Consider the following 14,676-nt stretch of genomic DNA (forward strand, 5'->3'; position numbering starts at 1 on the left):
AGCAGCTGGAATAAGGAATTAATGAACATTTTATGGCGTAGGCTGTCCTCCAATCAGCAGTGTGATGGCTGCCTGAAATCCATGCCAGTTGGCAGGGTTCTGCATCTGGCAACCCAAATCATAGGCAGCGGCTCATCACAGAAGTCTCAACATTCTCACAAAACTGCTAAAAATGAATAAGAATGTTTTGTACCGGTGTATATGGGGGTTGGGGAACCCAACACTCCCACACAATGATTTGTGCACCCAAAGTGCTCACCCCACAGATTCATTTGAATATCAAGCTGCCATCACATAGCTACTGGTTTGTCACTGTTACACTGTCAATTATTTCTTAAAAGACATTTATTAAAAGGCCATTTGCAAGTGTTCGTCCTTACTTCTGAATAACAAACTCACAGACACAAATAATTAGGTTGTTTGTTATTCTGGATTCATTTTGCCCCATGTCTGTGCCTTAAGTTACTGGCAGTTTCAAACAAAGCACAGCAAACTATGATGGTAAGCAGGCACTAAAAAGAGGGGGCTGAATTAGAAGCCAAGATATAGCTTAAGTCATGTTTCAACAGAACCGATGGTCTGCCAATTTGGCAAATACGCGTCGGCACTGTAGTCTGCAGAAAGTGACGTGAGATTAACTTAGGCTACTCCAACAATATGGAAGTCTAACTCGAGTCTTCATTAAGCAGAGCAATATCCAAGAAATCTCAAGACATTTCTCTATGAACCGCTCTACATCATTCTATGGGCATCCGACAGGGCTTTATATGGAATGGCTGGGCCATTAAGTCTAACTTAAATGGTGCCACAATATAGTTTTAAGGAAACTATTCTGAGCCACTATAAATGCATTAGGATCAATGTGATATTTAGCTGGATACATTCTAAATTGATCAAAAATTGCTACCTCTCCTTAACAAGCCAGTGACAAAGTTCCTGTAGTAAAGAATTAGATTGCATAACTTGTCTCTGGGTTTTTTTCACTGTTTTGGTCCACAAGATTTTGGCAACTGAACTGAATCCAATTTCTGGCATCTGGGTGAACACACTGAACCTAGCAACATCCTTCAAAATTTACTGGGTTGGATTCAGCATCCCTTTCTCAAATAAAAAAGTGGTAGGGAAGATATTTCTATCCATAGAGAAGACAACAATCCAAGAGAAGCTCCAGCTGGAAGGAGGGAGGGGATATGATCTTTGACAATTTCTCCTTCCTCTGACATCTTACATTTCCCTTTCTGTTCTGGGGAATTCTTTGACTCCCCCAAACAGCATTTCACAGGGTAAAGAGATAAGGAGCAAAGTTCACCACTGATGCCAAACCATCAAGCACCAATATCTACAGCACATAATCTCCCCAGAATGAGGGAGCAATATTGAAGTTTTAGAATTTATTGTGGACCAAAAATAAGGAACAAGGTGCGCTCTCAGGTGGAAATCATGTAAGATATGGCCAAATAAAAAATATATCGCAGAATAATGGTTTGTATGGTATTCCCCCATCAGGTATAAGAGGCTAACTTTGGCATCCAATAAAATAGTTCAGATAACAAATATAGGCACTTGCACCCTGATGTTGATATAAATGGATCTAATTCAATTAATAGTACACTCACGTCCTATCACCCTTCCTGTGAAAAATATAACACAAGTAGTGGCAATAGTTCAGTTCCCTTTCCCCTCTTTCTCCTGAAGAAACTCTTCATTCACACAATTGCTACTATTTGAAAGTAGAACTAACCCTATAACTCAGTAGTCTGAAGTGCACAACTGAATTTTTTTCAGAAATCTTCAGTAGTACTTTTGAAGATGCCACAGGTTACCTTCCATTAATGTTCCCACAAGCTATCACCTTCTGCCTATTTCATCTGTCATTCAATTTCTCTCTATAGTACCTTGGACCAAACAAATTTCAAAGTGACAAGTTTAAGTACCTGTGCACTACCAACACAGGAAGATCTTTGTTTCAAACCAAAGATTGCAATCAAGACACACGTTCTTAAGCTCTTACAGGTCAAAGACCAGGAATACAGATTTAAAATAAAACAAGTAAACAATATTTTAAATTCTAAAAGCAAGTGCTTTTGTCACTACCTCTTCTCCCACAAAATAGCACCTCTCACTGTTTTAGCAATCCTTTATTGAAGATAACAAGTTGGTTATGTTCACTGTATTGTATGAAACATCACAATATCATACTGGGAAGGTACTATCAGTACAGGATTGGACCAGAGTAGACAGTCTGAACAATAAACCATTTTGCATTCTTCATTCCCTAACTTTTAACATCCCCTCCCCTCCCCAGAAAAAAAACCCAATAGGGACAAATACCTGTTAACATCATCATTTAGAACACTTTTAACTTACAAGGCTAAAATCTAATGAATAAATAAAATATATTGTGGCATTAATCCTCTCTAGACCACTCCCTCCCCCAAATCAGATACACAATGAACCAAATGATTGGGAAAACTGGCTATAGGCACCAGGTTACTGAGTGTGCATGGGCTGACACTCAAGTGTGTATACAGGAGGGGGGAAGTTACAGAAAAATACCATGAATTTTATTTCACACAAAACCAGTTGATGACTGTCATTAGCTTAAACTACACACAAGGGCAATTACATCCTCGTTGAAACACAGTTTAAACAAATAGGAAAATGTTTACAAGGCATCCACAGCATGTAAATCATGTACAGATGGATACATTCATTGTTTCCCCTCCCCAATAGCTTTTATTTATTTATTTTTTTAGATAAATACTTTACTCTTCTCCACTTTCAGCATTAACTGGACTCAATACATGCACAACTCAAAAAGAATTAAGAAAAAAATAAGGTTATTGCAAAAATAGAATTAAACTAAGAATCTTCAAGTACCTTACATGACGGCCACTCTGTACCATGCCCATTGCTTATAAAATGAAAGGTCACTGAACCCATGAAAATATCTCTAATATTTTCTTAGATTTAAAATAGATAATTTTAGCTGTATTTATAGTAATCTCAAAGTGATAATTTGAACTTTGTAAATAATGCAAACAATTAAAAATTATACCCATATTACACAAGACCTCTCTTTTAAGCTGATAGAAATCAAAGGAAAAAAACTATAGAAAACCACATTTAGAACAAAATCACAATTTACATTATAATAAAGGCAAATATTCAGCATTAAAAAACTTGCAGCAATGAGTGAGATGTCAAAGCAAATTACAACTAATCATAAATTAAGTTGTTTGGTTTAAAAAGATTTTTTTTCTAGCAAGAGTTTAAGGATGTGTTATACACATGCGTAAAATTCTTATTGGTTTTAGATGCCTAAAATCTCCTTATATTATTGCCAAATACATCTTATCTTAAGCAAGCGGTAGGCAACATATCACAATTTGGGCACTGTAGGGAAAAACCTAACAGTCTGGTAAAACTGGAAATTTAAAAAATAATAATACACATCTTATAGCATATTGCCCAACTGAAATGATTTCCAAGCCCAGAGCTACAAAAGCCTTCCAACTTGGTAAGGTGAAGTAAATAAGTGTCTCATTACAATTATCTGCACTCGAGTGTGCATGTACGGTTAAGTTTTGTTAAACCATAGTGTGTCTTCGGAGTACAACTACAATCCCACGGTACCTTATGTACATTTAGTGATGTGCTCCCAGCATTACTCTTTCCTTGTTTTATTTTGGGGGAGGGGGGGGCTCAGGCTCCATAAAGGTGTAACCAACGCGCCCAAGGCTGGTAAAAATACTGTAGTACAGGCAATGCTAAGAGTGGCAATTATCAGAAAACACAAATATGAACAAATGATGGAAAATCCTAATAATTTCTTTCTGCCCATTTCACAAAATGTTGGAAATCCACCAGAATTTTTCCCTTGTACTGAAGAAAACTGATTAAAAGTTTTTTCCCCATTTTTCAGATTCAAAAGCATTTTAGCAGATCTGTAAGGCTACCACGGATCTTCTAGATCGCCAGCACCCTACAGGAAAAGAAGAGGGAAACTGTTAGTCTTCTACTGATGTCAAGGAAGATGAAAACCACACAGTCCTGAATTGCACATTTGAAAGACACCCACAGAAGAGAAAAATTGGCCCTTGTGTCCCCATTCATAGGAGGCTTACAACCTCACAGAAGCAACGTTCCAGCCATTGCTTCCTGTCCCAGGAAAGTAACGTAGTGGCAGGAGGTACTGTCAGAAACACAACAATTTGCTAGCTGCTCACTCAAAAGCTTTAGAAGTACAAGAGTAGGTGCAACAATCACATCTGCCAAGGAGAGAGCTAAAGCTAAAATGTGTAATAATTATTAATATTAGCACTTATATAGTTTACTGTTGACATAGTGAAGGGAGTTATTAAAGGCAAAACTCCATTGATTGCAATAAATATTAACTGCACTTGGATCCAGCTGCATCCACTGAATTAGAAGTTGATTCTTATGAGCATATTACTCTTGAATATTTAAGCAAAGTTGATAGCTGTTCTTTTTGATGACTGACAGCTTATACTATTGACACTCTTTAAAATAAAGTCCATATGCATTCAGATTATTCCACACATGTTTTATTTAGTCTTAAACAATAACTCTTGAAACTAAGCACTAATCGCCAGTACATTTTTCCCCACTGGATACATAGTGCTCTGTGCATCCTGAATACAGTCTTGTGTACATACTACATAGTCCAAATTACAGCCTAACATAAACATCATAGTTTAATAGCTAACATAACATGCCTGAACTTGAGACTAATCGGCCATTGGTATTAACTATTCACCAGTCAAATATACTCATGCAATATTGATATCACGATGTTAAATCAAAGAAAGGAAGTTATAATCATAAACCATAAATGCTGGACAAGGGGATGATTTTAACTTCCAAAATTTAATAAAAATAATATTAAATGTAGTCTGTTTCTCTGGCAAGCATTTATAACATGACACTCTTCAAAGTTTACCCCAATGCCACCAAGACGCAAATCCACACAAACCTCTTAACCAACCTCTACGAACATAAATGTATTCTGCTTCCTGCCACGTGTGCAGAAGACAAGCGGGTGGCAATGCTGTGCAAGCTATAGTTCGCAATGGCTAAGATTCTCTGACACAGCTCCCCCCAAAAACACAGAATACCCTTTTAACAAAACTGACAAACATGAACTCTCTAAGGTGTGACAAATTTTAAGAAACTGAAAACATCATAACCAAACCATCAAATCAACTCTGAAAAATGGGGTTACATTTTTTCATCAGAATGTTCATCACTCATCTCTGAATCTTCATTAGCATCCTGCATTTCAGCAAGTGGGGGCTCACATCCTGCTCTGGTGGTTTTCTCTTCGTTACTGGATCCATCAGTGGACTCTGAGGTTGAGGCTGAAGCTGATTCGGCATGAGAGCAATCTTCTCCCTGCATTTTAGCTAGCCTGTAACTAATCAGCACGTCCTCCAGAAGGTGGCGGTAGTTCCCCCTATGAGTAATTCTCACTTGTCTGAGAGCTTCCACCAACTTTCCCTGCGTTCCACCTGCTGCAGCATCGCCAGGGTCCTTATTTAAGATTTAAGACCTCAGAATCAGATGTCAAATCTAAGGTATTTCTAAAGTACTGAACATAAGAGACAAGCTATGGCCTATAAATAAACTTTCAACTAGTCTTAATGTGTCTTGGCAAAAAAAATTACAAGTGCTTATTGAGTGTCCTGATATTTATTAAAATGTACAAAATATGGAACCAGATATTCTTCCCTGAGATGCACATGAATGATGTTCACTGATATCAGCTGCGGATGAATACTATCAATAATTTAGAGGAATAATTTTTCATCATTTATATCATTGATATCTTTAAATAGAGTAAAATACAATTTTTAAAAAATCTGTGAACAGCTTAAGTAAAATGAATTGCATTTAAGTTCTTTACAGAAAATATATTTCAGGTGCAATTGAATGATCTATGTTAAGTTGCTAATGGAAAGCTTACTGTCAAATGGATTCATTCATGAAAATACCACATGTCTTTCAGAATTCTGAGCTAATACATTTGAAGAACACACAAAGCAACAGAAGAAAAAAAACCTCAGTCCTTCAAGAGACGATGCTGAAAATTCCTGACAGAAGGTCTCATAAGTAGTTCAAAACCTGTTGAAGATTATGATTTCAAGGTGTTCTCCTTCTCATAAAACAAACCCAGGTCACTTAATAAAGTAGATGATTCAGGACAAAAATGAAGGATTCCACAGAGCAAATAAAATACACTATTTGCTACCACAGGATACAGGGATAAACACCAAGTCAATTCAATTTGAAAAATATATCAGACCCATTTATGGAGAATTAAGGTGACCATGAGGGTTATGATGCTACATGTCATATTGAAAAAAAGCAATATGCTTCTGTGTATCAGATGCTGGGGGGGGGGGGGGGAGGTTAGAGATGATAACGAATATCCTGCTTGTGGGATTCTCACGGGCATTTATCCACTTTGTAAAAACAGGATGCTAATTTACAATAGGTCTTTGGTCCACAATAGCTCTTGATTATCTGGGTCACATGCTAGACACCAAATATTATAAGTTGGGGGCTTTTGTTAATACGTAAATAGACACACCTGCATGCAGCTGATAGCAGCAAAATATAAGCAGCCTCCTCTCCCTAGTCAGACATGTAACAAATAGCTAGCAATAAACCCTTACTAGAGCTTCCCTTTTGAAAGCCACTGATAATGCAGGGTGTTTCAAAAAACGGACCTGATTTGAAATTGCTATGTCTCTGCAACCTCGAACAACCCATGACTGAAACTCTTAACACTTGAAAGGATAGGGCACAAAGTTTCAAATGATTACTGGTAGATGCCTCCCCCAGCACACAAACATCCTCAGTCATTTGCAAGATGGCACCCCACGCCATAAAGCCTAATGAGGCATTCTCCATTTGCAGAGTAATTTTGAAGATTTGTTTCGGGCTCAAAATGGTGGATAAAACTTGATAACTCATTGAAGTATTCATAAATTTTAATGATAATTGTAACAAGTTGCTATTGTGAAATGCACTGTTTTGAAATTGGGTTCATCATTTTGAAACATAGGGCCCCTTCCACACTGCCCATATATCCCAGGATCTGATCATAAATTATTTTCTTCTCCCAGATTATCTGGTAGGAGACTCATATAATCAAATATAAAGCAGATAATCTGGGTTCAGTTTCTAGGATATAGGGCAGTGTAGAAGGGGCCATAGTGATGTGAATTCAGGGGTCAGATTTTCCGCTTGCTGAAACTTCCTTATAAATAGTAATGATGGCATTTATATTTTGCCTTTTCCCAACTTAATAGACTCAAAGTAGTTTATAACATTTCAACATACCGTGGTTTACAAATTTACAGTATACTAAAATGAAATAAATTAAACTTACTATATTTTAATTTAAATATTATTAAATTAAATTTATACTGTTATGTTTAGTTAAATCACATACTACAAACGATTAAGATCAAGCAAGACCCAGCAGAAGTAATTCTAAGAGTTTAGCCATGAAACTATACTAACCACACAGAAAGATTAAGAATACTGTACATTTTAAAGCAATGATGGAGTGTGTGGGGAACTGGATTAACAGATTTTTCAGGAGTCTCAAATGTGTGCGGGAGAATTAAAAGTCTGAGAAGGAAATGGTGGGGAGAGTTCAGCAATTCCTCAAGCACGTAACTCTTTTGCATGTACTCAACTAATAAATTTAACAACCTTCAAAAACTTCTACAGAAAAGTGGGGAGGGGAAATCTGATACTACTATTATGTGAAGATATATTTTGACTATTTTTTTCCAGGTTAAAAAAGAAATTAAAAATACATCAGTCACTATGGAAGGTAACTATAATTTCAAGTTATAGAACATGAGTGCTAAAATATTGGGTTTCAGGAAATCGAACTGGACCATACTGCCATAGTGGTTTCATTCTTTTGGAAGATGTATATGTTGACTATTGCAAGATGCATCCCCTGAAATCCCTAGGTTAGGCAGACCTTAAGTTTTCCATGAACCTTTCAGGATCCTCACAGGCTGCCAAAGCCATTTATACCACACTTCTGGGTTTTTTAAAAAACTATTTTTCAAACTATTAAACAGTTTGGGAATCACATACCAATCTAAAAGGTCAGTTGAGGGTTCAACAATAATGGGTTGAATGTGAGCAAAGGACAACTTTTCCAAACTCTGGGCCGGGCTGCGGCGCAGGCTGATTAGCAGTCAGCTGCAACAAATCACTCTGTCCTAGAAGTCATGAGTTCGAGGCCTGCCTGTGCCTGTGTCTGTCTCCGTCTCTGTTCTATGTTATGGCACTGAATGTTTGCCTTATATGTGCAATGTGATCCGCCCTGAGTCCCCTTCGGGGTGAGAAGGGCGGAATATAAACACTGTAAGTAAATAAATAAATAAATAAATAGATGAAATTATATGAATAATTGTATGAATAAAGGGAGCATGAGAGGAAGGTATATGAAAATTTTAGTCAACTATCTATCTCAAAAAGAAGGCATTCCAACTACTATTTTTACATTGTTCTTTAGAAAATTTTAGCAGCTCACTTAGAAAATATATATATCACAATACGAAATCTCCAAAGCCATCACTGACGTTAGACTGCAGTTTCTTTTAGATTTGAATTACACAGAAAATACTATGCTACTCATTTATTTTGCATCAGACAAGATTTCTAATGATCAACTGCAATACAAAACTATGTTTGTAAAATTGGTCACCTTACACAGGATTTTCATAAAACTTAGTTAAGCAAACAATGGGAATGCAAGAACAAATATGATAAGGACATTCTGTATATCTCAAAAAAATTAATATTTCTGGTGAATAGACAAATTTAATCTGGAAGGTTATTCTTGTTTTTTTTAGTTCATAATAAAATGTATGTATTTGCATATGAACTGTTAATATTTGGTAGTCAGACTATGACCTTGTAATATACCTCCGACAACAGGATAAAACACTACAAGTAAGAACAATTTTGAACACTGCAGGATAGAATGCTACTTTAGAAAGCACCAAGTATAAACTGGTTGTACAGTGGCATCATGTTAATACGATGATGACGATTAATGATGATTTTTTATTTGTTATCTGCCATTTCTCATGGTTTGACACCATCAAAACATAAGCAAACTACAATTATGCCATGCAACTAAAAACAGAATGAGGCTTTAAAATATGTTTCTTGAACTTCATATAGCAGGATATGTTTTGAAACCTTTATCAGTATTTGGGAAATGTACACCATTCAAAATTTTCATCTGACTAATCCTGAATTTACCACAGCTCTACTCACTATCACCAAATCAGGGAATTTAGAACAACACAAGAAAGCTCAACCATGTTTCCAGAACCCCAAAAGTAGAAAAAAATATATGTCGATGAATAATGCTATCATATAGATCAGAACCAAAATCAGGAGAATGATAGTTCTGCTTCGTGTCACAGTAGGAAAGCAATTGTTTTGCTTGCAATTCCTAAGATTCAATCCCTAGCATCTCTGTTAGGATTTTGAAATAGCCTCATGAAATTTTGAATATAAATTAGTGTATTCAGTACTGAAGTAAATGAACCAAAGGTCTGAAAATTTAGGTCAGTTTCCTTTACTTTGGAAAAAAGTAGAAATAAGTTTATATGCTTATGATATCCAAGAAGGTACAGATGTACTATATCCGTTTATCAAAATGCCAGGGACCAAAAGTGTTTTGAATTTGGTTTGGGATTTTTTTTTCCAGATTCTGGAATACCGTTATTTGCATACACATACATAATGAGGTAGCTTAGAGATGAAATCCTCAAGTCTAAACACAAAGTTCATTCATACTTCATATAAACCTTAAACACAAAGCCTGAAGGTAATTTTATACAATATTTTTGATAGCGACCATGTTGTGCATGAAACTAGATCTATGTACATTGAATCATCATAAAACAAAAGTATCACTATCTCAACACCCCATGTGTACCATTTTGGAGTATTTCAGAATTCTGAATAAGGGATGCTCAACTTTTATAGAGAAAAGGCGTTTCAAATAATTCCATCTATTATCTAAGGAGAAAATATGCTCAAATACAAAAAAGTGTAGTCACATACGCTGCCGTTATATACCACTAATGCAATTATGAACATTCAGTGGGGCTGTTCACATGACATCCATATGAACATGGCTTGTTTCGCTTCTTCCTCTCAGAGTAATTGCAGCTAATATGTAGCCAGGGAGTTTGAATACAGTTTACTGTGTTGTCTTGCGGTGGGCTGCTTTCCTTCCCAAGTTAATTCCCTCCCAAACAGTCCAGAAAAAGAACCCAGTACTTGTTTTTAGCTTCCTTTTCACCTCTGATGAAAGAGAAAAAAACCAGAGGTGTGAAATGAACCATTGTCAAATGACACAATAAATCAACTACAAAGCAAAGAAGCTCTGTAATTTCTTTCACTGTTCTGCTACGAACAAGTCATCAATGTGCAGTAGCACATTGCTCAATTCAGGACAAACCAGGATTCCCACAGTTCCACAGTGTGGTTCTTTTTAATGGTCTGCAGAAAGGAAAATTTATATACTATAGCTAAGAGCCCAAACAAAAGATAGCTTTTTAAAAAATGAACAAATCCTTGAATGCTTATTTCACAGATTACAGTTCATGCACCTACTACATTTTAATTAAGCTGTTCACATCAATACATTCAAACAATCCAATTTCTACAAGAAATAAAGCCACTTCTTAAAACGTTTATTAAATTAATACCTATTCTGCATGTATAGGCATTTTATAATTCATAGATATACATAAAGATTGATTCAAGGGAACATAATACCTGTGAAAGGACTGGAAATAAAACAGCACACAGAATGCAAAATCAACATTGGGACCAGAATACTTTGCTATGGTTCCAACATATGTAGCTCAAAACACACCCTTTTTGTAACACACAATAAAAGTTAGTTAGCTTACTATAACAGCACAGCATGGAATAATGTGAGGTATGTTAAGCTTTGCAAACTGATTATGAATATAGGTATGGAGGCTGACTTATATCTAAAGAAATAGAGCTGCCCACAGTAGAGTTGTTGAGCTAAAAGTCCAGGTTCTGTAAGGCAGCAGCACATCACTTTAAATATCAACAGAGCCTATTAAACACGAATTGAAATAATTATTTTTAACACAGATCACTGCCATTGCTTCAAACAATAAGGAAGCTGCAATCCCTGGGAAATCTATGTGTCATGTCACTTGCATCGTGGAGAGGATTTTAGTTTGCCATTAATATAGCCCAGGAAGTTCATTTTAACTTAATGTATTATTGTTATTATTAGTAGTAGTACTATCTTCAACAAAAAATTGTGTAATACAGCTAAATAGTGCCCTCTTATGATGCATCGTGCCATCTGACTACTAACCAACCTGTCTCAATGAATTCAATTCAGAAATCAAAAGTAGATGATCACCTGAACATCTAGTAAAGTGATCAACAAAGAAAGCATTCCCCCAGATTAGCATAATGAGAAACTAGGGACAGAACCCTGCCAGGGACATATGTAACTATAACTTTTACGTTACAAACATGTACACTTTATATTACATGGGGACACAAGTGGCTTTTCACTAGCTCTGTGTATTCCATCAAACCCTTCTCCTCTGGTAACTGGAAAATCAAAAAGGCTATGTGTGTAATGGGCATTTAGGGACTGTCTCCCTTCCCTACTACAGTTTGCCAGTGAAGAGGCAGGGCACTGACAACCTCATTCCCCTTCCCTCTCTGCATTCCATTCAGGCTTTCCTCTGCAGCAAGAAGTCTCTGCTACTTGATTACCTCATGCCTCCTACTCCCCAACTACTTAATGAACATAACAATCCACTACCAGCAGCAAAATCTGGTCTTTACAGCTGCAGGTGAAGGGGTGCAGAGCTGCAGGCACAAAACATTATGCTCCCTTCCTATGATGCAACATCTCACAGACAGTTAGATGTGATGGAAATCATATAGCTCTATGGATCCTGTCAGATAGCCACTCCGGACAGTAGCCAGTGGTGAGGAATACCTAGGCTGTAGTATACAAAATACATAGAAAGCTACATGGTTTTCCATCCCTGCCATTAAAAAGTGTATAAAACACACCTCACTTAATTATACACCTGCAAAAAATTAAGAACATCAAAGGTATCCATCCGTATGTTGCAGCCCCTGAAGTTTAGTACAAAGCAACAGCAGCAGTTTGTATTAAAAGTAGTTTCTTTTCAGAATGCGACACCAGAACTTTTATAACTCTTTCAATTCTACATTATCCTTCCCACTAAAACATATTATTTGCCTCAATGAAAACTAACAAGCAAATATAGGACTTACCCCATCATTCTCTCTGTGTGGGTTCAGCCTGTTATAAACAGCTTCAATTATATTTCGCCTAGATAAAGATGACAGTATAAAGTTACATTCTGAGCAGCTTCTCTTACACAAATGAATACATTAACTATCAGTCATGATTGCTAGAAGAACTGGAATTAAATTGCCAAATGAAATTGGATGTAAAAGTACAAAGTAACGGGGAAGGAATTTCCAACTTTGCAAATACGGATTCAAAGGATTTCAGCTGATGTCTTTGGACGTTTTTAAGGAGAAGCTTGATGGCCATTCTGTCAGGGGTACTTTGATTGTGAGTTTCTGCATGGCAGAGAGTTGGACTGGATGGCCTCCGTGGTCTCTTTCAACTCTGTGCTTCCAAGGTGACAACTAAAAAAGCGTTTTGGAGTTCGAATAGACACTTTAGTGAAAAAGTTGACCCACTGTGTGGTTACTGTAAAAGTGGGTATTTCATGTTGTTTGATTAGAGAAGGAATAAAGCATAAAACTGTGAACATTACACTGTCCATATATCTACCCTTCATAAATAATTGAACAAAAAGAAATAGCTTGAAATTTAGTGTGAAGAAAGAAAATTCAGCATGAAGCAGGATATTCTTCAGACATCTCATTTATCATAGAAGTAACTGCCCCATCCCATGAATGGATGAAATGCATTCCTATAAAATGTGTGAATATTACCCCTACTTCCACCCAATAAGTAACAATTTAATATGTTGTTGAAGGCTTTCATGGCTAGGATCACGGGGTTGTTGTATGTATTCCGGGCTGTATGACCATGAGGATGCCTGCCATAGATGTGGGCAAAACGTCAGGAGAGAATACTTCTAGAACATGGCCATACAGCCCGGAATACATACAACAACCCAACAATTTAATATGTTTTTTCATTTTTACACAAGGAACTCCACATTCTAAACTATAGTTCAGAGAATAATTCAGTCTGTAACCGATCCAAGATCGTATTGGAATATTGGTGTGAGGACTGCACTGAATAACCTTGTTCTGGACTACATTCAGTAATTCTAGTTCCCTCTGCCATTCTGAAAGTGTGTTCAAATAGAAGACAGTACTAATAATCTTTGTTACATTAACAGAATGACTCTTCAGATCACTGGTGAGGTTTGAGGAAACTGATCCCTTCTTCTCAGCCTACCTGCTATCCAGGGCTAAGAAGTTAAAATGTAATCTTGACCTTATTGGATGGGGGAAATGCAACACTGATGGTTGCTGTCTAAAAGTAATAGATGTCATGATCCCACAATAAGTATAGACCGTGCTATTGTACTAGTTGTAGAGGAAAGTGAAAATACATGTTATGCTTTTAACATTTAAACTTGTTGCAAAATATGCCCAGGCATGTCTTGTTATTCTCTATACATATATGTCGAATAAATGAAAAGCTGATGTCGGACATCTCTACCATTAAAGAGACAAAGTACTGTAAGCCTTTGTATATTATTTTAATAAAAACTAAAAAGGGTTAATTATAAAGTGAAGCACATTTGTTCATAGCTGTACCAAAAAGCTATGAATTATGTTTCCACTTACTTGCCAGCTAGACCACCTCCTGGTGGCAGGTTTGGGATATTCTCTGCAGACAAAATGCGCATAACATGAGCAAGGTCAGGCATTCCTTCTTCGCCTGATTTCTCCATAATTTCTAGGAAAAAGAGAAGCTACAAATTACTAAAAGGAAGAGATGACAGAAATTCTCATAAACGTTACTCCATCAGACAGAAACGGAATACTTGTACCAAAACAAAAAAGACTACTTAATGATGTAAATGCTACTTATATAAAAGCAAATCAAGATGATAGACCAGATATGAATCCTTTATAGTGCTCTCCATCACACATATATGATCCCCAGTAGTCTCTCCTGCGTTTAAAGGACTTCTTGTCATTCCAGCCTTGGGCTGTCAAATCACACAGATTAGATGAGAGCGACTTCAATACACCACTCTGGGATTGTTGTTGGTCATGCCTTACTTTGAAACATCAGCTCCTGCCACTTAATATAATAAAAGCTCGTGTACAAACCCTAGGAAAAATTCAAACACCAAATGATGACAAGCAGTAATAATGTATCTTGTGAATTATCGATTCATATGAAGAAAAGGCCATATATCCCTGCCCCAATCCATCCAGAAAAAAGAAGACTGTTGCATAATCACAAAGATTAAGATATTTTAAGGTGGGGCAGAGACAAAAGAAAAGTATTATTCTTGTTTCACTATTTGTACTGGAGGAGGACAGGAAATTAAGAACTGC

At 36.6% G+C, this 14,676-nt stretch overlaps 1 protein-coding gene across 3 annotated transcripts in view; it reads right to left on the bottom strand.

Annotated features, from left to right (window-relative positions):
- Positions 1–2,119: 2,119 nt before the first annotated feature.
- Positions 2,120–14,676, bottom strand: part of ppm1b (protein phosphatase, Mg2+/Mn2+ dependent 1B) — a 57,208-nt gene continuing 44,651 nt past the window's right edge. For 2 of the 3 annotated variants that reach the window (XM_008115715.3, XM_016995505.2), the window contains exons 5-7: positions 13,954–14,065; positions 12,388–12,445; positions 4,547–5,553 (exon numbers count right to left, since the gene is read on the bottom strand). In XM_008115715.3, coding sequence (XP_008113922.2) covers positions 5,242–5,553; positions 12,388–12,445; positions 13,954–14,065 — 482 coding nt within the window. In that variant the 3' untranslated portion in view covers positions 4,547–5,241. Of the gene's footprint in view, positions 3,986–4,546; positions 5,554–12,387; positions 12,446–13,953; positions 14,066–14,676 lie in introns of those variants that run through there. The other variant, XM_008115717.3, reaches the window with a different exon arrangement.

This window comes from Anolis carolinensis, chromosome 1, assembly GCF_035594765.1.
Source record: "Anolis carolinensis isolate JA03-04 chromosome 1, rAnoCar3.1.pri, whole genome shotgun sequence".
In the NCBI taxonomy this organism is placed as follows: domain Eukaryota; kingdom Metazoa; phylum Chordata; class Lepidosauria; order Squamata; family Dactyloidae; genus Anolis; species Anolis carolinensis.